This window comes from Pezoporus wallicus, unplaced genomic scaffold (assembly GCF_028554395.1).
Source record: "Pezoporus wallicus isolate ANWC-B61680 ecotype Strahan unplaced genomic scaffold, APGP_CSIRO_Pwel_v1 contig_6217, whole genome shotgun sequence".
Lineage (NCBI taxonomy): Eukaryota > Metazoa > Chordata > Aves > Psittaciformes > Psittacidae > Pezoporus > Pezoporus wallicus.
The window spans coordinates 1,829,130-1,851,368 of NW_026637336.1; the positions used below are offsets into that span (position 1 = coordinate 1,829,130).

Sequence of the window (22,239 nt, forward strand, 5' to 3'; positions counted from 1 at the left end):
TGCCATGGCCTGTCTTGGTACTTGGGACAACAAGCTGCAGAGCTCTAAAACATCCCCCTTTCCTCCTTACGGCTCCTGCCTCCTTACCCAGGCTCCTTCTGTATTAGGTGCTGGAAAAACCCAGGGTAGATTTGCCCACATGTTTGTGCAAGCCACATGTGCTGCAAGGTCTACTACGGGTGCATAAAAGAAGGGCTGACGTCAGCCCTAGCATAACCCTGTGCAGACTGGCTGGGCTGGAGGAGCTCCTTAAAAGAGCATTTGCAGTGCAAATGGTGACAGAAGCTCAGCAGATGCCACTAGTTACTGGTACATGCACAAAAGAAACCAGTCTGATGGAAGTGTTGAGGGAGTCACTGTGTTTGAAGATCCTGGCAGAGCTTTTCCAGCAGCAGAAGGTGTAACGTGTCTGAGAGCCACAGTGAACTGAAAGAGGGAAGAGAATTAGTTCATAAAGGGCCATGAACTGGAGGATCTCTGGGTTTAATGGTTAAAACCTCCCATCAGCTGAAGCAGGTTTTACCTTGGACTCAAAAGAAGGGAAATTGGGAATCTCTGCCAGGGAGAGGATTATTCTGCTACACTTGAAGTGCCCAGCACTGCTGATTCAGGAGGCTGTCTCCTCGCTGAGGCAGAAAGAGGGACATGTGCTGGCAATGACCTGTCATCCCCTTTCCCATCAGCTCAGGAGCTGTTTGCTGTCACTCTGACCTTAGGAAGAGGCCATCATTAAGCTAAAGAGAGATCAGAACAGCTTGGCTGCTGTTCCTGTGGGCTGGCTGCTTTCAGATCGCAACAAGCAGGGTAGGAAGGGTTGAAGATGCACACGTTGTCCATGTGCGGTTTCTTTTAGAAGCCCCCAGGACTAAAAGTACCAAAATAAAAGCAAGGAGGGGATGATGTGTGTGGCCAGAAAACCCACCCCAGGCCATTTTGTAAACCCACTTGTGTTTATTGCCAAGTAGAGGCTGTAGTTACCAAGGACAGCATCGCCTGGGCCTGCAAACAGGAGCAGCTTTAACTGTAACCCAGAGCTGGCAGTGGAGCCTGGAGGAGAGAAGGCGCTAGAGAGACCTCAGAGCGGCTCCAGTGCCTAAAGGGGCTCCAGGAAACCTGGAGAGGGGCTTTGGACAAGGGCCTGTAGGGACAGGCCAAGGGGAATGGCTTTAACCTGCCCGAGGGGAGACTGAGATGAGCTCTTAGGCAGAAGCTCTTCCCTGGGAGGGTGCTGAGGCGCTGGCACAGGGTGCCCAGAGAAGCTGTGGCTGCCCCATCCCTGGCAGTGTTCAAGGGCAGGTTGGACACAGGGGCTTGGAGCAAGCTGCTCTAGTGGAAGGGGTCCCTGCCTGTGGCAGGGGTTGGAGCTGGAGGAGCTTTGAGGTCCCTTCCAGCACAAATCACTCTGGGGTTCTGTGAAATAGTGGATGGGGTTATCTCCTTCCAGGTTGTGTAGCTGCAGTTTACGTTGGGACACCCGTATGGGGACAGCTTTGCAGTGTAGACATCCAGAAGCTGAGACATTTGTTTGGGAATGAGAAGTCTGTTTAATTTGGGCCTGCCGTAATTGCTGGCACGAAATCCTTAATTGTGTCATTAAACTGTAAAGATCATCAATATGCTTTGATCTGACAAATAAAGATGCCTTGTGTTCCTGTGAGTCACTATCTGAGTCAGGAGGAGCGAATGGATCACAAGGAAATGGTGGTAAATGAATAGATTGGAGAGCCCAGCATCTGATACTGCAAATCAAATTGTCTAAAAGGATTGATTTGATGCAAGGCTTTGGTGGGTAATCCAAGACACAGCTTTTTAACTAATGTTCTGTTTTTCTTCTTTCCATCCCCAGACAACGTTTCCTGTGACTCCATCGCTTGCAACAAGCCCCACGATGGCTTTTAGTCCTTACCTGAGTCATGTTTCTCCTGGGATGGGATTGGTTCCTGCAGAGCTGTTACCAAATACTCCTGTCCTGGTTTCTGGAAATCCTACTGTTACAGTACCAGGAGGCTCTGCTGGGCAGAAACTGATGCGTACGGATAAACTGGAGGTATTTGGATGTCTGATACGATGCTGCTGATGGGAATGAACAGGGCGTGTGGTCCCAGCTACTGCTCTCTGCTAGAATGACTTGATGCAGCACAGTGCAGAGTTTAACCAGCAGTTTTCCTAACGCAGGGCTGCTCCTCTGTGCTTGAGCAGATTCTCATGCAGGGCCTGATTGCAAATCCTTGAAAGTCCCTGGGAATTTGGAAATACTCTTGTGATTGCCGTGGGTGTTGGAGCAGGCTGGGACTGTTGTTTTCTGTGCTTTAAAAATGCAAGTGGAGGGTTTGCCCTTTCACTGAGCTGAGTGGGAGCCGTTTTGGGAGTACCAGACACTTCCCTTGTGTAGAGGTGGCTTTACTGAGCTTATACAGAAAGCTTTCAGCATTGCACTGTTGGGAGCTGCGAGCATGGGGCACTGGAAGGATGTCTCTCCCTCCCCATGCTTGGCTGGGCTTGCTGGGACTTGGTGTTGGAGGAGTTGCAAATGTCTTTCAGACCTTAAGCAGAGGCTCTGCAGGACATAAAGGCTGAGGACCTGAATTCAGAGATCCCTGCAGGTGTAAATTATAACACAGGGAAGGGTATCATTTGAAAGCATGTTGGTTTGTGTTCTTTCTGCCAGCTTGCTGACAGCTCACCTTTCTCCACACTCAGTCTTGTAGTGCACAAGTACATAACCTACACCACCAGCTGTAGCCCTCAGCAATTCTCCTCAGTTCCTCAGAGAAGGAAACATTTTCTCTGCTTTTGATGCTTCAGTGGTCATAACTTAGGAGGATCTTCAGGATATTCATAAAGCCAGCAGTTCTGGCAGCACCTCCCAAGCACACTGCAGTGTGATCAAATGCACTGTCACTAATGCCGCTGTTTTATTGTGGAGGGCAGTGAGATTACTTATGTGAAAGAGGCTACTCATATTTAGGAACACGTACTCATTGCAGGTAACAGCAGCATGGAACATTTAGAATGAAAGGGTCTACCCAGGAGCCTGCTGCATAAGAAACACATAACCCAGGTGTTAAACACAAGTGGCAGAGTTGTAACATTGAAGCTTTAGAGGCAGGGGAGAAATCCTGAGCTCCAGAAGTTCTGGTGAAACAACGTTGACTTCCTGAGGTGGTTTTCCATTCTGTACAAGTTCTGTATTTCCCTTGTGCTTGGTCATAGGCCCTGATAATGTTGTGGGGTTCATCCTGAACCCGTTGTGAGTAGCACCAGTCGTGCCTGTGACCCGTGTGCTGCCTAAGCATGGGTGTAGAATACACACGTGGTTTAATGTAGCCAGCTGAACTGATACTCCATGTTTTGAACAGACTGAGGAGTGAGTTGATGTTCACTGTGACTTCCTTTGAAGGTGTGTCGGGAGTTCCAGCGTGGGAATTGCACGCGTGGTGAGAACGATTGCCGCTACGCTCACCCCATAGATATCGCAATGATAGACACAAATGAAAACACTGTCACAGTCTGCATGGATTACATCAAAGGTCGATGCTCTAGGGAGAAATGCAAGTACTTTCATCCCCCTGCACACCTGCAAGCCAAAATCAAGGCAGCTCAACACCAGGTGAACCAGACAGCTGCAGCTGCAATGGTAAGCATGAATTCTGCTCAAGCTGTATTAACATCACTGAGAGATTTCAGTTGTGTCACATGTGGTGTTTGGGGGAAAACAGAGTGCTTTGTAAATGGCTGACTGAGAACATGTGCAGTATGAAAACCCTCTCTTCATCCCTTCTGTGTGCTCACCATAGCATGAAGCCCGGAGTGACACAGTGCAGCCTGTCAGAGACATGGTGACAAACCCTGACATGACATCATGACATGACATGAACACAACACTTGGAACCAGCATCTTCCCTGGCTAAGTTGTAGGTGTCAGTTCAGCTTTTTCAGTACACAAGGAAATCAAAGACTGCTCATCCCATAATACATCTTTCGCAGGGAGATCCTGGCCTGTTGAAGTCGGTAGCAGAATTTCCACTGACTTAAAAGCAGACAAGGTGTCAGTTGTTTCAGGTTAGCAAACTTGTGCAGGGACCTTAGTGAAGTTACAAGGCTCCAACAAGAGGGACCTCCTGGCCCGTTTGATACTTGGGACCTGATAAAGGTGGTCCCACCTGCATTTTAATTTGAACTGGGACTTCTCTAACACCTACAATTGGGAAAATGAGTCAAGGCAGACTGACCAGATGAAATTCCCAGCTGGAGCCAGTGTTTGCCATTGTGTTGAGTTTGGTTTAATAGCACCTATTTATTCCAGCAGTGGGAGAGCTGGGATATTCAGCGTGAGGAGGGAAGAAGAGGGCCAGGGGGATGTTACCCACATGTATAAATTCCTCATGGTGGAGGTAAAGAAGACAGACTCTTCTCTGTAGTGCCCAGTGAAAGGACAAGAGGCAATGGGCACAAAGGGAAATTCAGGAAATTCCATTTTAGCTTCTTTACCATGAAGGTGGTCAAACACTGCAACAGGCTGCTCCATCCTTGGAGATCCTCAGAACCTGCCTGGCTGCAGCCCTGAGCAAGCTGCTCTAGTTGACCTGGCTTTGAACAAGGGGTTGGTCTGGATGGTCTCTAGGAGTCCCTTCCAGCCTCATCTGTTCTGTCATTATGGTTTTATATACAACTGTTATTAAAAAGGTTCTTGTCTCCTTTAGGATGTAAGTCACTAAAAGTCTTCTGAATCCCTCTTTTTTGAAGACAGTAAAAGGGGAGGTTGCTCTGCATTCATGGTGAAGCAGATTGCAAACCCAGGATGATTCTAGGAATTAAACAACTGCTCTCCTTGTAGCATAAGTGTTACCTGGAATGTAATTTGAAGAGCCCATTTATACTCAGAATTTATTTGTCCTGCAGTTTATTTATGAGATTTCTGACTATTTTTATGACTGTTGAAACAAGAGCTCAGGTCTTGTTGAAAAAGAACCTTCTGAAATGAAACTCTTTGTGTTCTTCACAATTGAATCTTTACTTCACTCATTATGTAGGGCACTGCTGCTTGACCAAAGCCAACACATGTTTTATTCATGCTTCTGGCTTCTGTTAAAAATGTGATTAACCTTATTTGTATGCTGCTAACTAGAACCTTTAAAATATTTATTGATGGCTTGTTGCATCACCCCTGCTACCAAAACAGCTTACATTATTCATTGACTTTTCAAGGTCTGGTGCATTTACTGTACCTGTTGAGGTGTAAGACTTTAATAAGGGGAAGAATGGTGCCTGGGTGTCTTGGATCACAAAACATATGCCAGAAAAATGGGTGTTCCTTCTGAAATAGATTTGGAATGACTTCAAATCCAAAGTCAGAAGGGATTTCTGAGGATCCCAGTCCTGCAATTACGTGACATGCACAAATAGTAGCTTTGCTCTTGCTTGGCTGAAGTCAATGCGGTGCAGGCAGATGGACTGGGTCAGGCTCAGTCCCCAGTTTAGGATGGTACTTAAGCATGTGCTTGAACCTTCTTTCTGACTGGTGGTCATGCCCTTGCCACAAGCACTCCTGCTGACCTCTGCATGGTGTGGGACTGCAGAACTAGGGCTGCAAGTCCACTTGTAGGTGCTGATCCCTGAGTGCTCCTGACCCACTGCAGCAGGCAGTGGAGCAGCTCTGGAGCATGTGTCCCACAGTGACATTTCCTCACTTCTAAAACTCACTCAAAACAGAGAAAAATAGAAACAGAGAAGCTGTGGCTGCCCCATCCCTGGCAGTGTTCAAGGCCAGGTTGGACACAGAGGCTTGGAGCAAGCTGCTCTAGTGGAAGGTGTCCCTGCCCGTGGCAGGGGTTGGAGCTGGAGGAGCTTTAAGGTCCCTTCCAACACAAACCAGGCTGGGGTTCCATGAAAACAGGTGATGAGCCTGTTCCATGTCTTCTTAAGACATTGTATAATGCATTCACTTGTTTGTTTGTTTGTTTTCTCTTTGCCTCCCCAAACGTTGCTCTCTCTTGACACCTCTGCTTGCTGGTTTGGTCCCTGTGCTTGTCTCCCTCTCCAGCTCTTTGCCGCCCTGTGCTCTCTGCCTGCTAATTAACCCTCAGCCAACTGTCACATCAGCAGCTGTGGAATTAAAGCAGTAGATGACATAAGAGCCTCTCACTCCTCACTGCTTATAGCTGGCACAGAGGCAGCCCCAAAGCCGGCACAGGCAGTGACCTGGGTCTTGTCTCTGCCCTCCTCAAGAGCCGTGTCTCTGAGCAGACTGGGAAAGCCCTTTAGCTCCCTTCCCCTGCTGACCTTCCCACTGAACAAAAGCCCATCAGATAAGTTACTTTTACTAGTCTTCCTGTCCTGAAGCATCTGAAGGTTTGCCACTGCCTTGCTGGAGTCTGTCACCTCCTCTGAACCCTTCAGGAAGGCTGCGCCAGAGAAGGACCCGCAGCGGCGATAAGAGCCGTGTATAATCTTCAGAGGAAGCTGCTCAGCTTGCTTCTGCTGCATGCCAGGGAGTGGGGGCTGCCTCTGCCCTCTCACAGGTCATTTTGTATTGTTGTGCCTTGGGCTGAAGCAGCCAGATGCAGACCCAGCCCCTCTTCCCCACATGCAAAGGGGTGGAAGTGGGATCCGCTCCCCGGAGAGAGCGATGGGAGGATAGCTCTGAGGTTATTGAATTGTTTGTTGCAAACTTGTAATCCAGGCCTTGTCTTGCAAAAGAGTAACAAGAGAGGGTTGGTAACCAGCATGGGGGCGGTTCTGACTTCCATCCCTGGCAGTGTTCAAGGCCAGGTTGGACACGGGCTTGGAGCAAGCTGCTCTAGTGGAAGGTGTCCCTGCCCATTGCAGGGGGTTGGAACTGGATGGGCTTTAAGCTCCCTTCCAAGACAAACCAGGCTGTGATTTCATGACGATGATGGAGTAAGTAGTCTGTTGTGCCTTGATGCCCCTATGGCCAGGTGCTTCTTTGTGTGCTCCCTCTGACTGCAGTGCTGGGCTCAGGATTGTCCTGTAGAGAGCCAGTACGTCCCAGTAAGGTCTCAAAGCCTTCAGTTGTTCTGCTTTTGGCACTGCCATTAAGGGATAATGGGGTTTTTGGGGTGGCTGACAGCCTTTGGCCAAGCAGCAAGGACTCAGAAGTCATTATGTGCCTGCCTGGCACAGTTACTTCGCTATAATTAGCAGGGTTTTTTCTGGGGCAGGTTTTGGAAGCATCTGAAAAGGAATGCTTAGCAATCGGGCACCGTACAGAGCGTGGATTTAAGCAGCAAGTTCTTCACTCACTGTAAACCTGTAAAACACCTCTGATGTATGTGGAGCTACTCCAGGCTCTGCAAGCTGCAATTCTGCCCCGTGCCTGAAGGAACACTCGTGTAGCCGCCATTAAATAGACGAGATGTAGATAGAGTCAGATTTAACATAGTTGTCAGTGAGGGCTTACCTAAATATGGGAACTCTTAGATCTGTACCTAAAAGACCTCATCCTGAAACGGGGATCTTAAGCAAAAGACTTTGGTGTCTCAATCTGATGTTATCCCATGTTTGAGTGGTGTCATTGGTACTAGCCAGAAGAAATCTGGGAAGATGAAGCCCTGCTGCTGGCACTGATGCCTAGCAGCATTAGCAGAGGATGTGTGCATGTCTGAGGGCAGTTTTGCAAATGCAGTTTCTTCCTCTTTTTCTTCTATTAAATATTAAACCTATCCCAAACTCACCATGTCAATGGAGATAGGATGGAGTAACGTTTTGCCTGGAAGTTTCTTGCTTAACATTCCTCAGATGAGCAGTCTCCTATAGCAAATTGAAGTGCAGCCTGTTTCTAGATGGTGACAAACTGTTGCAAGCTTTCACTTAACATTCTGTTGTGTGCTGAGCTTTGTAACACTTGAAAATCCCTTTGCTTGTGTCCTTCCATCCGAATACTGTGTGTTTGCAGCCTCAAACCTCCACTAGCTAAACCTCCTCCCTGCCTGCCCTTCACTGTCACCTCTTAATAAAACCCAGAAAACAGGAAGGATAACTCTATTTCAGCCATGGCTTTGCTCCATGATACAGAACAAGTAGGCAGAAGTAACCTGATTGTGCATGACTTCCACGTGCATAAGGCTCCCTGACGTCAGTGGGAGCGTTATGTGCCCAAGGGCTGCAGGGCAGAATTAAAAAGGCCCCTTTTCTGTCACAATGTGCAGAAAAACCCATGCTTTCTACTCGGGTACAATGAAAAGCTGTAAATCATTAGAAGCATTCCTGTCTCCTGAGAACCTGACATACTGCTTTGCTGTTGAGACATGCTTGGGTGAATGATGAGTAACTGAGAAAAGTTCCTGAGTTGGGTTAGTGCTTTTTTTACCAGCTCTGAACAGGTTTGACAGGCTGGAAGGAGCTCGGTGGTGTGATAGAGCAAAAAGAGGAGAGCTGTCCGTGGCTTTTGCACTGTTAGGAGCAAGCAAGCAGCACTGAACTGGCGGAGGCCACCTTCTAGGAGGTGGGAGCGGGTCCAAATGAGCTGATGCTGAACTGTGCCACTGGTGTGAGCAGTGGAGGATCAGGCCTGTTCTTGACCATGTTGCTCGGCCTCTCTAACAAGTGGAAATGCATTTTACTATGAATGTAACATTACACGTGTAACCGGCAGCACCTAGTGCTTTACCACCCGGACACAGGGTTGGCTGCACGCTTCCACACGTGCACACATACATGTAAGCAGAAAAAGACAAGCATCCCTTTTTCCATGGCATTTGTTGCTCATGCTGACCTTCTTGGGTTTAAATCTATTGTACTTCTCTTACCTGGTACATTTTTAAATTCTTGTTGCCTGCAACTGCTCCTCATAGTATCCTGTCCAGTTGATCACCTCTCCCCTGCCTTTTCCTCACCCTTTTGCTCCCTGTGTTCCCAAGTCAGTCGTGCTGAAGAGCTCCTTTAGCACCCCTCCTCCTGGCCTCTGCCCCTCTTGGTACATTTGCTAACTGCTTACCTAGTGAACAGATTCCACCTACCACTTCCACTGTGACTTAGCTGCTCTTCTCTTTCCCATCTCACTAAGTTGACACAGTTGCAGGTGATTTGCAGCCAGGCCTCCTGATGATTTAATGCATGTTTGATCTACGTCTGGGCCCCTCGTTTCACTCCACTTGTGTTTACTGACTCCCTTATCCACAGGCCCTGCCGCCTGGTGCACTTCAACCTTTACCAAAGAGGCCAGCACTTGAAAAAAACAATGGTGCCACCACAGTCTTTAACCCAAGCGTTTTCCACTACCAACAGGCTCTAGCCAACATGCAGTTGCAACAGCCTGCATTCATCCCTACAGGTAAGTGGCTCCCAGCATCATAGTTGTCGTTTTGATGACCTAGGCATTGAGCTCATAAGCAGATTTGTAAGAGTCCTTAGCACAAGAGTATCGGTGTGTAGTTTTCATGTTAAAAATGGATGAAAAGTTCATGTTTGTTGTTTGACTTTTCCTTCCCCCCCCCCCCCCCCCCCCCCCCACCTACTGCAGTTTAGAGCTTTTTACTTTAAAGAGCCCTTCTTAGCCCTTTTGGTTATGGTTTTGGGGTTTTTTTCAACTAAGAGAAATGTCTGCATGTTTCTGGAATTCATACTTTCTGTTTCTCCTCCTTACGGTTCAGCTGGTTAATCCCAAATTAATTCTTTGACTCCTGCCTAGCACCCTTACGGACTCATGTTAAAATGTCTTGTGGGCCTCTATGCCTGCTCACTTGAAGCTGCAGGTATCTTTCTGAGCTTCTATCTCAGTGACCTCCGTATGCCAGCAGCCATGGTGCTTATAGAGGGAACAGTTCCTCTTTAGTCAATACAAATGACATAATCCTCTTTAAAGGCGTATATTTCCCTCGTGCTTGGCTTTTGAGCAGTATGATAGCCTGAGCTTTTTAAAAGCAATTTAACTCCCAGCTCTCATTGTACCTTTAAGGTCTCAGAGTAAAATTGAAAGATGCAGTTCAGTCATTCATACAGGAGTGGAAATGTGGAGATGGCAGTGTGACTGCTGACTAGCCAGTTAACCTCACTGCAGCCAAGTGGCAGACAAAACCTGCGTAGGGTAGGAACTAGTATAAGTGGCTGAATGAGGAATATTCCAGAGTTGATAGCTCATTCTTTAGTATCATTATGATCCTTGCAGAGCATCATAAGACGATGCACAGCCCATGCGTTTAATGGTTAATGCTGTATTCACTTGGCAGATTGTATTTTAAGAAGTACCCAGAGTGTTTGTCTGGGCTGCCCCTCAGGCTGAGCATGGAGTGGACCTGCACCTTGTCCTTGCTGCTTCTGGGGGTCAGGGGAAAAGCCTTAGACATAGTCCTCTGGTGAGACCAAATTGTGTCTGGTGAGTTCAGAGAGTCCTGTGCTCATGTGGCCTTTCTGTTACAAGAGCACCTGGGGACGCTCAGAACTCAGCAGCTGCCAGGGTGTTCTTCCAAGAAAGTGGAGCCTTACATGGAGCGACAGAGGGATGCAAGCAGTAGCCTCCCTCCTTGTTCCCTGCAAAGTGCTCTTGGAGGGGATGGGCTGAGCTGACCTTTGGCAGATCTGTTAGGTGCCAAATGAGATGCTTCTCCGGGAAACACTGACACCTTTGGGAATGCCGAGTCCCTTGCTGGCTGCACGCTCCTCTTCCTCGAGGTCACAATTGTCATAAGGACACGCACCAGCACTCCCCCTGCTCTTGTCTCATGGCAATGAAATTAATGCAGGGCTGATGCGTACAGGTCTGTGTGCTGTCTGGGGACACGAGTGCTGGGCAGAGCAGCACATTTCCAATCAGAGCATGGATCTCTGATGAATTGATGTTACGCATCCCCATTTTCCCTTATGCATCACACTGCAGATGTGGTCTCAGCCTTTGCAGGGCTCTGGCAAATGAAGCAGGGAGGGGAAGCAAAGTGAGCTGCTGCTTTTCCTCGTGTCTCCTGCTCAGTTATTGAGAGATCAGTCCCATGGAGGGAGAGGGGGAGTCAGGGTGTCTATTGAAAATGGCATCGTCACTACAATTGTTTCCAGACCACAACTGCCTCTTTCAGCTTCAACTGGAGACTTTGAAACCCCAGTGCCTGCTTGCTTGCAGGAGTGAATTGCTTTTGGAAAGTCGGTTTTAACATGAGTGTGACGTTCCTCTAAGGGCAATTTGTTTTCTGCTGACATGATCGGAAAGAAATGGACATACCTGATACCAAAAATACCCCAAAGAGCCCTGCTTTGTAGGCTAGATGAATCAATTTTAATACCAGGCTGGGAGGAGAAAGATATTTTCCCCAGAAATGCAAGAATTAATTTGGTTTGCTATGATCTCTTAAAACCGAGTTTAAACTACTTCTGTACCAATATGCAGAATCTGTTTGCATGTGCTTAAATACTGAATGCTGCAAAGAGAATACCTGCTTTTTAGTTAAAGTGATATCTAACACTGAAGCTTCACTAATGAAATATCCCTTTTGTTCATCTTTCCACGCTTCAATGCATGGTGTGCAGGGTCAGTTCTGTGCATGACACCCACTGCAAGCGTTGGTAGGTTTCTCTACACAAACTTCTCCACTTTTCCTAATCTGAAAGAGACTGCGAGTTAGTATGTGTCAGTGAGAACCTGGGTGCCTGAGTGGTGTGACTGGCTATCCACTGTCTTCTTGGAGGCTTAAATGGTTGTATCCCTTTTAATTTCTGTGCAGTGCAGTGTTTCGTGTGACTAATAAGAGAATCCAAGGTGATGTGTTCCCACCCCTGTATAGTTCTACTGCAGAGACAAAAACTTGTCACTTAAATGTCTTTACAAGCCATTGAGTCATCCAGCAAAAGGAAATGGCGAAGGGAGAATCCTGTTGGTTTAGGTTTTGTATCGGGCATAAGGTGGATTAGAGCTTGGAATCGTGATTGTCTTTGTGAGGCTATTTTAGGAGAGTGGCTTAATAAAGGTGCTAAGGAGGAACACATCTGGGGATCAGCCCCTCTGCCAGAGCAGGGCTTAGACCATGGATTGGCTGAAGACTCCTCTAGTGCAGTGTCAGGTGTGCAAGCGCAAGGGACTGTAAGGAGGTGCTGCTGCTGGTGCACATAGGATGCAGTGAGGTGGCAGGGCTGAGTACGTGCTCATGGGTGCTGCAGGGATCCACTGTGTTCAGGCTCAGCATCTAGGTCTTACTGGGAACTCGTGCAGGTCTTTGAGGGGCCTTCCCCTCTGCAGCTGCTGGGCAGAGCAGAGTGGGTGAAAGCTGAGCTTTCATCCTCCAACCAAGGTTATACAAGAGTACCAGCATCCAGGCATGCCTGCTTCAGCCAGAGGGATAGGGGCATGAGCAGGAGGCCTGGGAAGGGTGCAGGGCTTTTGGGGAGCAGGTCTGAAAGCTTTGGCAGGAATGGCTAAGCACTCTGCTCTTGAACCCTGTAGTGCAGGGAGGACGCACCGCTTGCATGGCAGGGAGCTGAGCCCCTCAAACACCCCGGGGCCGTGGCTGCTGGAGCGGAGGGGAAGGCCGGTCTGCTTCCCTGCCGCATGGCCGAGGGGATGGACGGGCCTTCCCACGAGCTCCCCAGCCCCACAGATTCCCCCTGGGTTTGGGGGGATGCCCGTGTGTACCCCAGAGCATCACTTCAGCCCCGTGCTCTGCGGCACAAGCAGCTTCAGGAGGCTGCCAAGCTCCCTGCTGCCACGTTGTCCTTTGGATGCTCCTTCTGCAAATCGTAGCTGTTCAGATGCATTTTGTGTATTTTTCCCTCTTGGTCCCTTCCCCTCTCCATCCATCCCCCCCTCCCCTTCCCGGCAAGAGGGGCGTTTTGCCAAATCCCCTAGGGTTAGGGTGGGAGGGAAGCACGCTGTGTCCGAGGAGAGCACCCTCAGGCCGCCCGCCGCTCGCGTGCCGCGCTCCAGCTCTGTCCCGGCCCGGAACATCGTCACCGCTAGAGCGGGGCAGCAAACCCGGGGAGGGGGCTGCTGCCAAGTGCATCGTGTACCCGCGGTGGCTGGCGGGGACGGGGAGGGGAGGGAAGGGGACGAGCTTTCCCAGGCGGGCGGGGGGGTGCGCTTGCCAAAACGTCCCCAGCCAGAGGACCGCGCACTGGCTGCGTCTAACTCCCCACGGGTGCGAGCTGACGTGGGCTTTTGCTAGCACACCCGCCCTCTCCCCCCTTTGGAAATGTGTCCCCTCGGAGTCTAATACATCATTGTTCTGCTTATAAATGTACTAAGTGTTGAGAATGTTTTGGTTTTTTCCTTAATTATAATTGTAATTGGCTTTTCCCCTTCTCTCTTGTTTATTTTTTTTCCCAACGCTGTCTTGCTTTGCACTGTGATTGCATGCTGCGCCCCGATGTGTCCTTCATGACGATGTCACATGGCTTGTTGCTGTGATTCCTGCCACGCCCCCAAATCCACCACATGTTGCCATGGTTACCTAAACCAACCAAAACAAACAAACAAACAAAAATATATACCTATATATACGCGCTCCACCCTCCCGTATGTCGCTTCCATGGTTCCCCTCCGAAAGTGCCCATGATGCACGGTGCTACGCCCACCACTGTGTCTGCAGCAACAACTCCTGCCACCAGCGTCCCCTTCGCTGCAACAGCTACCGCCAATCAGGTTTGGCCCTTTCAATGGCTTTCTTTCACGTGTTCAGATCTCGAGGACCGGGCGAGGGCCGGATCCTGTGCGGGGTCCGGAGCGCCCGGCTCGGCGCAGGCTCGGGCGTGCGTGTGCGTGTGAGCGTGTGCGTGTGCGTGTGTGTGTGTGAGAGAGGGGATTGGTGAGGGGGCACCGGCCGGGCCTGCCATGGGCCGCAGCAGGGATGGGCGATGGGCAGGGTTGGAGATGCTTCTCCAAAACGGAGCACACACCTCACCCCGGGTCCTGGAAACCAGGCTGCAAACCCCCCAGCGCGGTCGCACAAGAGCTGCAGCGCTTCTGCTTTCAGTCTCAAGCAGAAATACCACCCTGAGCATCCTTCCCAGTGGTATTCTGGCATGTCCTGTCCCGGCTGGAAAGTGGAAGTGGAAACACAAAGTGGCCTCCCCCCCAGCGCAAGATTGGACTCTAAAACCTACCCCAAACCCCCCCACCGTTGGGGCTGAGGCTCTCAAATCTGAAGCTCAATTACCCCAGCAGCACATCACCCATCCCTGCAGAACTGCCTGTGGATGTGCAGTACGTGCTGTTGTAGCACTGTCATAAGTGTTCAGGATTCCATGCATGTCTGCCGAGCCATGATTCTCTCCAAAACTTTCCTCTGAGGATATTGAGTTGTGATGGCTGCTTCCGCACCAGTCCTGAACTGTATATGCACAACCCGTCCTAGTGATGCTTCCTGACAATTTGGTGTGCCACAGCTCCTCCCAGTTAGACCAGAGGCATTTCAAACACTTGGGGTGTTTTATTCCCCACCTCCCCCCAGTGCTAATCTTAGCTTTTTGATTTGTCATGCTCTCAGGTTTAGAGCGATTGCAAAGAAAACGGGGTGTCACTTTGTTCTGTAGGGGCTGTTAGCTGTGCCAAACCTCAGCAGTATCTCAGGGGGCATCCTCTAGACTTCTGCTAGTGCAAGGGCATCAGGCTTGCAGTCAGTTTGGCCTTGCATAAGTCCTAGGCAGTGTTTTACTGCTCGTAGTACAGCTCACTGGTCTTTTTCTGTGCTTTGTTGTTATGTTCAGGTAGAGCAGGTCTTACTCCTACTCGTACTGGTGGTGAGAAGAGAGCAGAAATTCCTGCGCAGTGTTGCTCTGTGGCTGTATGAGTCCTGGTTCAGCCAGATGGTTTCAGGGCATTTCTGTCTTAGGTGTAGTCTATGGAGTTAAAATCTGGGTACAATCACTGCCTACTGCACGAGGCATCAGTAGTGGTGCAGCTATGTTGTACTTAATGTGAGGCAAAGTAAAGGCATCTTGGGAGTGGATCCTGTTTTGTAAGACATTGATGTACTTGCTAACCTGATACTGAAGACAGAATGAGCAGCTGGATCTCATGACAATGTTTTAATGTGTTGTGTTCTTTGTTTTTTCTCTGCTGTAGATATCCCAGTTATCAGTAGATGAACTGAGTAGCAGCATGTTTGTTTCACAGATGTAGAAGTTCCCGATAGAACAGTAAGTTCCTTTTTGGTATTTCTCTTTATGGTGGATTGCTTTGTCCGAGGGCATCCCCAAGCAGGGGGCTGGCTGGGGCAGAGGGACCCCAGTGCCTTCACACACTGCCAGCTCAACAGAAACTGAGCTGCTGCAGCACAGGCATGGACCAGCCCAATGGGTTATAACAAGCAGTGTTTCCTTGCGTCTAAAATACCTGGTTTGAGGTGTTGGCAGCTTCCCTTCTTGCATCCCCCTGAGTCTGAAGCTGTGTTTACAGGTTACTCTTGCTCTGCATGGCTCCCAGCTGCCTGCAGATGCCTCAGGGATTTGTGCTGTTGGTGGCAAACTGCTGTGGTAATGAGTCAGCTGAAAAGGTGTAACTTCTCTCCTGCTGTTGGTGGCATATTTCCTTTCCTGGGGTAAGCAGGATTGGGTCAGCAGCAGCTGCTGTGCACCTGCAAGGCTGGCTCAGTCCGAGCAGAGACCTGCTGCATAGCTCAGCTGCACTGGGGGCCTGGCTCGCGGTGGGTTTCTTCAGAGGTCCTTGTGTGTGTTTAAGACCAGGGTGAATGCCACAAGCAGCATAACCTTCACCCTACCTGCAGATCCTGGGCTTGCCTCGTCTGCTGGTTTTCTCTGAGAGGGAATGGTGGAGGAGTTTGTCCTTTCCTTTGACTTACGGAGTATTGTTTCACAGCCGTAGCAGCAGTGTCATTTTTCCTCTGCTCTTCTTTGTGAGCGTTTGCTGATGTTCATGAGAGAAAATCCCTTGAGGGTTTCAGTTCATCACTGGATTATTTTTTTACTCCAAGAGGGTAAAGAGCAGTTCAGACAATTCAACAAGAGGTCACCAGAATTGCCCAGTGCAGGCCACTTAGTATACACAGAGCTACAACCCATTTCTTCCTTAAGTCACGTATAACAGGCAAGTACTTACATGATGGCAGTTAATTTGGTAAGCGGCTTACTAATGGTATCTTTAACAGTCAGCAGAAGTTACTCATCTTGATAGCGGACCTTTCCTTCTGCTGACCTAAATAAAGCACCATATGTATGCTAACTTTGGCCACGGACCCCTGTCCACGTAGGGGTGAACACCAAGCTCTCCCCGTTAGCAAAGATGTTCTGAATGACCAGGGCTAAGGAGGCCCTGGTAGCCAGGCTGGCCAGCCAAGCTGCAGGAGACAAGCACTGGGTCCCTCAGGGGAGGCTTTTCACAAGTACATCCCAAGAGAGGCCATTTGCTCCCAGAGGAGGATTCCCTGAGCACGAGGTTTCTGTGTCTGTGATGTGTGTCGAGGCCTCTGGGTCCTGGCTCTTTAGGATCAGATTTTCTTGTTACAATCTGTGATGCTCTCTGGAGGGAACAGGAGCTAACGGGCCGGGGATGCCTGTGGGCCCCCTCCTTAGTCCCTCCTACCACCCTCTCCAAAAATAAGCCTTATTATTCACCCACCTCCCTCTGTCACTAATTGCCTTGTCAGTGTGTGTGGGGCGTGCTGGAAATGGAAAGCCCTAAGTGCAGATTAGAGAGGATGCCAAGAATGTTATCAGCCATTTCACCCCACATCAGCAAACTAAGGCCATAACATGTTTTCTCTCTGCAACATACTAATGGCAACCCCTTGGATGTGAATGTATCTTAGTAGAGTGGCTTTTATTAAAATACAGATGTGTGTCCCTAACTTCTCACTCTTTCTCTGTTGTTTTTTCTTCCCCTTGCAGCAGATCATGTTGAAATTCTGAACAGTAAAATTATGGAGCACCAGGACTTCTTGGTGGGAAGCTGCGCATGGCCTTTCTGTATATATCCCCTCTTCCCTCTCTCGTTCTCTACCACCTCTACAGTAAGCCTGTTGCAGCCTACATGTTAACCAAAAACTGAGCAATGGGAATGTCAAAAAAAAAATGAAAAGAAAAAAAAAAAAAAAAAAAGCACTATAGAAACACTTAACAAACAGCGCTCTGATATACGAGATATACCAGTAGGAAATTATAATAGACTTTTGTAACACATAACTTTAACACACTTAATCATTTTCTGACTACCATCCTGAGAAGTGCAGCTGCACAGCGGACTGTTGGTTTACTGTATACTATCGATGGATAAATGTTTGTCTTGTTTTTAAAGTGTTATCTTCCTGTTTTGTTTACATCATAGTCTATTGATTTGTTTGGAAGTGTACATCATTATCAAGTATACTCAGTACCAACTTTTCATTATTGTTATGTCTTAAGTTTTCATATTCTGTAGGTTTTATGGGGTTTTGTTTGGTTGGTTGTTTTTTTTTTTTTTACTAAAAATGTTATTGTGGGAAACAGGAATTACGTGCTGGAAAAACACGACACAGGAATGTTCTGCCCTTTGCTGGAGTTTGCTGTTAGCGTCAGCTACAGATGCTCATGTTAAATGCTCCTTCTAAGCATTTAAAATTTGCCTTCAGATAGAGTGTCCAAACTTGTAGTACAAGGGATGCAAAAGGACAGTTGTCATTTTAGTGCAGCTCAGGGTATTTCTTTCAGTACAGTGAGCTGATTCTGGAAACCTTTTGGGGAAACCCACGTGTAAAATCCCGGGTTCGGGAACGATTGGCTCAGCCGGTGGTAAGCATCAAGGGATTTCTGCAGTTCTGTTGTCCATGGAAGTGCATTCTCAGCTGCAAACTGCGCACAATCTCTCACGGTGCAGTCAAAACAAAAGCGAAAGGTGTGAGGTGAGACAGCTTCAGTTGGGCAAGGACTCGTTGTGTTGGGGAGGAGCTGGAGTGGGCCATAGCCATGACTTAGCCCGAGCTGGGTGATGCCGTGCCCAGTGGCTTGTCTTCACTGAGCATGCTGAAACATCTCAGCCTGAAAACTGAGGTGGCTCTCCTTGAAATGCTGTCAGCGTGCACCAGTTCTTTCATCTCCATTTTCCGTAAGTGGGTGATTTTTTTTTTCCCCTGTGATCTCTGGCCCTCTAAAGCAAACACAGCAGTGACAAGGCAGGAAAAAGCTCAGCATAAGCTTCCTACCGTCGATAAATATTCATCTTAATGGAGCTCCTGTAGGTCAGTGGATTTATTTTGGCACCTTCTACTTGATCAAGAGCAATGTTTGCCTCACAACAAGGGCTAGTTCTCAATACCTCCTTTTCTGACACATGAATAAACTGATTTCCAGCCCGTGCACCCTGGACAGCCCAGCCTGTTACGCTGTATTGCTGAACAATCTGGCTGCAGAATGCATTTTGGCTGAGGATACAACCAAATTCATCCCTGTCATAGCTCTACCGTATCATTGGCATTATGGAAGAGATGGGTTTGCTGCTGTAAATCCACAAACTCCCTAGGAGGAGAAAGAAAATGGTGATTGAAACCAAGCAAGAGGCCAGCTCCCGGCCTCTGGGGGGCTGGCCAGCCCAGGCTCGTGGTGGTCCTGTGGGGTGCCAAATTCTGTCAAACAGGTTCTCTTTTCTTTTCCAAGCTCCTTGGCCTTGGTTAGAGACTTTCCTTGCCCCCTCTTATCCAGTGTGAGCACAGATAGTTTGCTAGATGTGTGTCTCCGTGGATTGCAAGTGATGGAGGGGCATGTAGGGCACAGCCAGTGTGTCCCAGAGCAGGCCCTGACCATCTGCCCATGGAAAGCCATTCATAGCAAGAACTTTGAAGAGCCCAGCTCGAAAAGGCCTTCAGCAGGCTTTGAAGCAAACCCTAAGAGAGGGGAAAAAACTATCCATCTCCACCCCAAGATCTCCTTTATGAACCCCACATCTGGACAGTCACTTGTCTGTAGCAGTTCCCCTGCCATCAGCATCCCCAGGCAGCAGCGTTGTCTGAAATCAGTGACTCCCCTTTGTGTTGGCGACCACATCCCTGTTCTTTTCACCACTGAGTTTCTGTTTCCCAACAACCATAACATTGTTAGTGGAAAAAGTGGATTTGAGTACTTCCTGTTTGAAATTATTTGTGTATCAAACAAATGGGTTTTGCACAACCTGTGCCAGTGCCTCAACAAAGAACAGAACTGATCTTCTTAAGCCAGAAAGGATGCATTCAAGCTTGTATGGCTTTATGAGTTCAAGGAGGTTGGAATTTTTTCAGTGCTAAAAGGATTTTTGTATATCTTGACACTTTGATGTAACCTCCTCTTTTATTTATCGACTTCAACATCTGGCATAGATGTGCATAGAATGTAAACCTAGAATACAGCTGTTTCCCTGTCACATTTAAAGCACTGAAAAAAAGAGAAGAAGAAGAAGAGAAAGAAAAGTGTTTAAGGATTATTTTTTATTAAAGAGGTCCAATGAGGGATGTTCAGGGTAGTTATTAGGTGCCACAACAGTTTTTATATTGCTGGCAAATTTAGAGTTAATTTGTAAATGAGTTTAAGGAAAGAAAAGCTTGAAGCACTAAACTTCACCAAATTCAAAACAATCTCGGCAACGATGCCGCTTTGAGGTAGCACTATTTAAACTAGTTGTGCAATGAACTTGCTCTAATTTTCTTTGTTCAAGAAAGAAAAGAAAAAAACCAGTCGCCAGACTATAAATTTCCTAAATAGACTATTACAAAGTCACCGAGCTAGTTAGTGACTCTAAACAAATGTCATAAAAGCATGAATATCATCCTTTATTTGACGAGAGATGTATGTAAGTTTGTTTAAATCGATATAATTTTAGTGACATTTTTATAAGCTTCCCACTTTCCATGAACCTATATTTTTTATTTATCCAAAGTGATTTCTCTTTGTCCATTTCTCTCAGCCTTATGCAAACAATATGCAAGAAATGCTGAAACTTGGATAAAACGGGTCATGCAGAGGGAAAATGAAAGCTGAGATGGATCATTTTCACGGGAAAAGGTTGTTAGTAGTTTCAATACAAAGTACTACTACTAAACTGTAACATAAGCAGACAATAAAAGAGGGATTTAAAATAAAATGGATTCATAAAACTATTAAGATTATTTTTGTTAAATACAGTGCTTTTAGTAATTTGGAACATGGTTTCACAATCAGCCCTGGGGGGTGTTTTTGAGTCGGAGGTTTCGAGCTGATGATGTTTGGACTGTGTATTTTTGCATCGCAACAACGGTCTAGAAGCCAGGCCCCTTCCCCGAGCACTCCGCAGCACCGGGTCCTCTCTTGCCAGCCCATCCTCGCCGTCTCCCACTGCGCTCGGAGTGTCTCCCAGTGGAAGCAGCCCTCCCGGATGCCGATGGCCGGCGCTGGATGTGGGTGTGTGTCTGGTGGATGCAGCTGGCCGGAGGAGGAGGAGGAGAGGAGGAGGCGCGTGTGCCCGGTGAGATGGCCTCTCCTCCCTGGGGTGGGAGAGCAGCTCTAGGGTCGTTGGGAAACTGGAGTCCTCGTTTGCTTTCTCCCTTGTACATTTCACAGACATGGAAATTGAAAAAGGTGAAATTTATGAGGAAAATGGAATTTCCCATTCCTGTTGAATGGATTTAGTTTGATATTGACCTGATTTTACCATGTGCCTGTTGAAGGCCTTAGAGTATATACTGTATGTTAAAGACTGTAATAACTTTAAAGAAAAATAGTTGATAGCCTAATCCAAATGTAAATAGAGCTACACCACGTTGTTACTAGGCTACAATGCATCCATTCATTCCTTCATGTCATCTCTCTTCGTTTCTCTGCCATTAGTTTTTAAGGTTTTCATTATTGCTCTTTTTTTTTTTGATATCTTTACTAACTAATGAATTTAATTTTGAAGGAGGGGTAGAGAAAGTTTAAGATTTTTAAGACATGTATTCAGCCCATTTAGTTCTATCCTAACCCCACACCGAAGCATGGTAAGGTATAGAATACAGTCCATAACTAGTTTGTATAGTTTACAGTTTAAGAACAAAATTAACTTTGTATGTAACTCCTACAATGATAGATTCATTGTTAACTAATTATATTAAGTTGTTGTTGCTATGGCAACAAAACTACAACATGGCTACCTTTGTATACATTATTTGTGAGATTTTCACATGTAAATGAGAAGTGATGTGTAACAGTATGAGCTTGTTCAAGGTACAGTTCGATACTGTCGGAGAAAGAGATGATTGAGTATTTTTAAAATCCCAAAGTCCCATGTGAACGCTGAATCCGTGGCTCCGAGGGTCACTCTTTCAGTCCAGAAGTTTACAACACATGGATTTAGAGTCAGGTTTTATAGCTTGTAGAAATTGTTGTGTGGCAAGGGTTATTCCACAGTATTTTCACTTCCAAAACCACCACAAGCCTGGATTTACCACGTAGGGACCGGTCTTTGCTTTCATTTCAGCTCCATTCGCACGGTGGCAACTCCGAGTTAATCCGTTTCAGTACTGTAGCTCCGCCTGCAATCTTCCTCTCTCCCAAATCTGAGCACTCACACGATGCGTTACGATCAGGGCTAAAGAATTAAGCATATGACTATTTTAATACTAATTTATACTAGCAAAAACTGTACATAAGAGAACCAAAATATTGTGGAATGACCCCGTAACAGTGTTGAAGATACCAATATGCTGCAGTTAAACTGATTCAGTTCGTGTACGAATGTGTGAGACACACCTTTTTTGCACTTATGTACATAGTCCACGAAAGAAATCCTTGGAACTTATTTTGAATATAAAAAAAAGTCTGTAATAATACAGGAAAAGTTTGTAAAAGAGATAGGTATTACTAAGGCTTTGAAAAGGAGGAGTTTTTTGCTATAAAACTTATCTGAAAGCATGATGTTGCTTTGCTGTTGTAAAAGCTTTGTAGTTTGCCATAGCTTATTATACAGCAGACTGCTACCAGGTCAGCTCCAACCTGCAGCACAGAGAAATGGGGAACAGTGCTTAATTAAATAGTAAGGTCACTAGCAAAGATTTGAATTCCTCTTTTCATCAGCCTGCATTCCCAAACACACCCCAGGGCATGCTTCTGATGGGTTGTGATGGGTGAATCCTATTAGGACTCGTAGGTCCGTGGTGGCACACAAGCCTTTTTTCCTAGCGCCTGATCCCGTTTCTAGTGGAAGTGTTTGTTAGAGGTGACTGTCACCGCAGAGAGTGTTTTAAATCCCAGAGGGAGTTTGAAATGTCACAACTTACTCATTTGGTTCTTTTTATTTAACTTTATGGGGCAAGGTCACAAATGGAAGGGGCTGATGAGCAGTGGATGGACAGGGGTGGCTGTGGATGGCCTTGGGCCACTTTCCTCTGC

General features: G+C 47.4%; 1 protein-coding gene across 11 annotated transcripts in view; it reads left to right on the forward strand.

The window, feature by feature from the left end:
- Nucleotides 1–19,994, forward strand: part of MBNL3 (muscleblind like splicing regulator 3) — a 75,746-nt gene extending 55,752 nt beyond the window's left edge. For 3 of the 11 annotated variants that reach the window (XM_057404907.1, XM_057404906.1, XM_057404908.1), the window contains exons 4-10: nt 1,847–2,047; nt 3,401–3,637; nt 9,142–9,292; nt 11,476–11,511; nt 13,485–13,579; nt 15,002–15,075; nt 16,783–19,994. In XM_057404907.1, coding sequence (XP_057260890.1) covers nt 1,847–2,047; nt 3,401–3,637; nt 9,142–9,292; nt 11,476–11,511; nt 13,485–13,579; nt 15,002–15,058 — 777 coding nt within the window. In that variant the 3' untranslated portion in view covers nt 15,059–15,075; nt 16,783–19,994. The remainder of the gene's footprint in view (nt 1–1,846; nt 2,048–3,400; nt 3,638–9,141; nt 9,293–11,475; nt 11,512–13,484; nt 13,580–15,001; nt 15,076–16,782) is intronic. The other 8 variants (XM_057404910.1, XR_008971631.1, XR_008971629.1 and 5 more) reach the window with 8 other exon arrangements.
- The last annotated feature ends 2,245 nt before the right edge of the window (nt 19,995–22,239 follow it).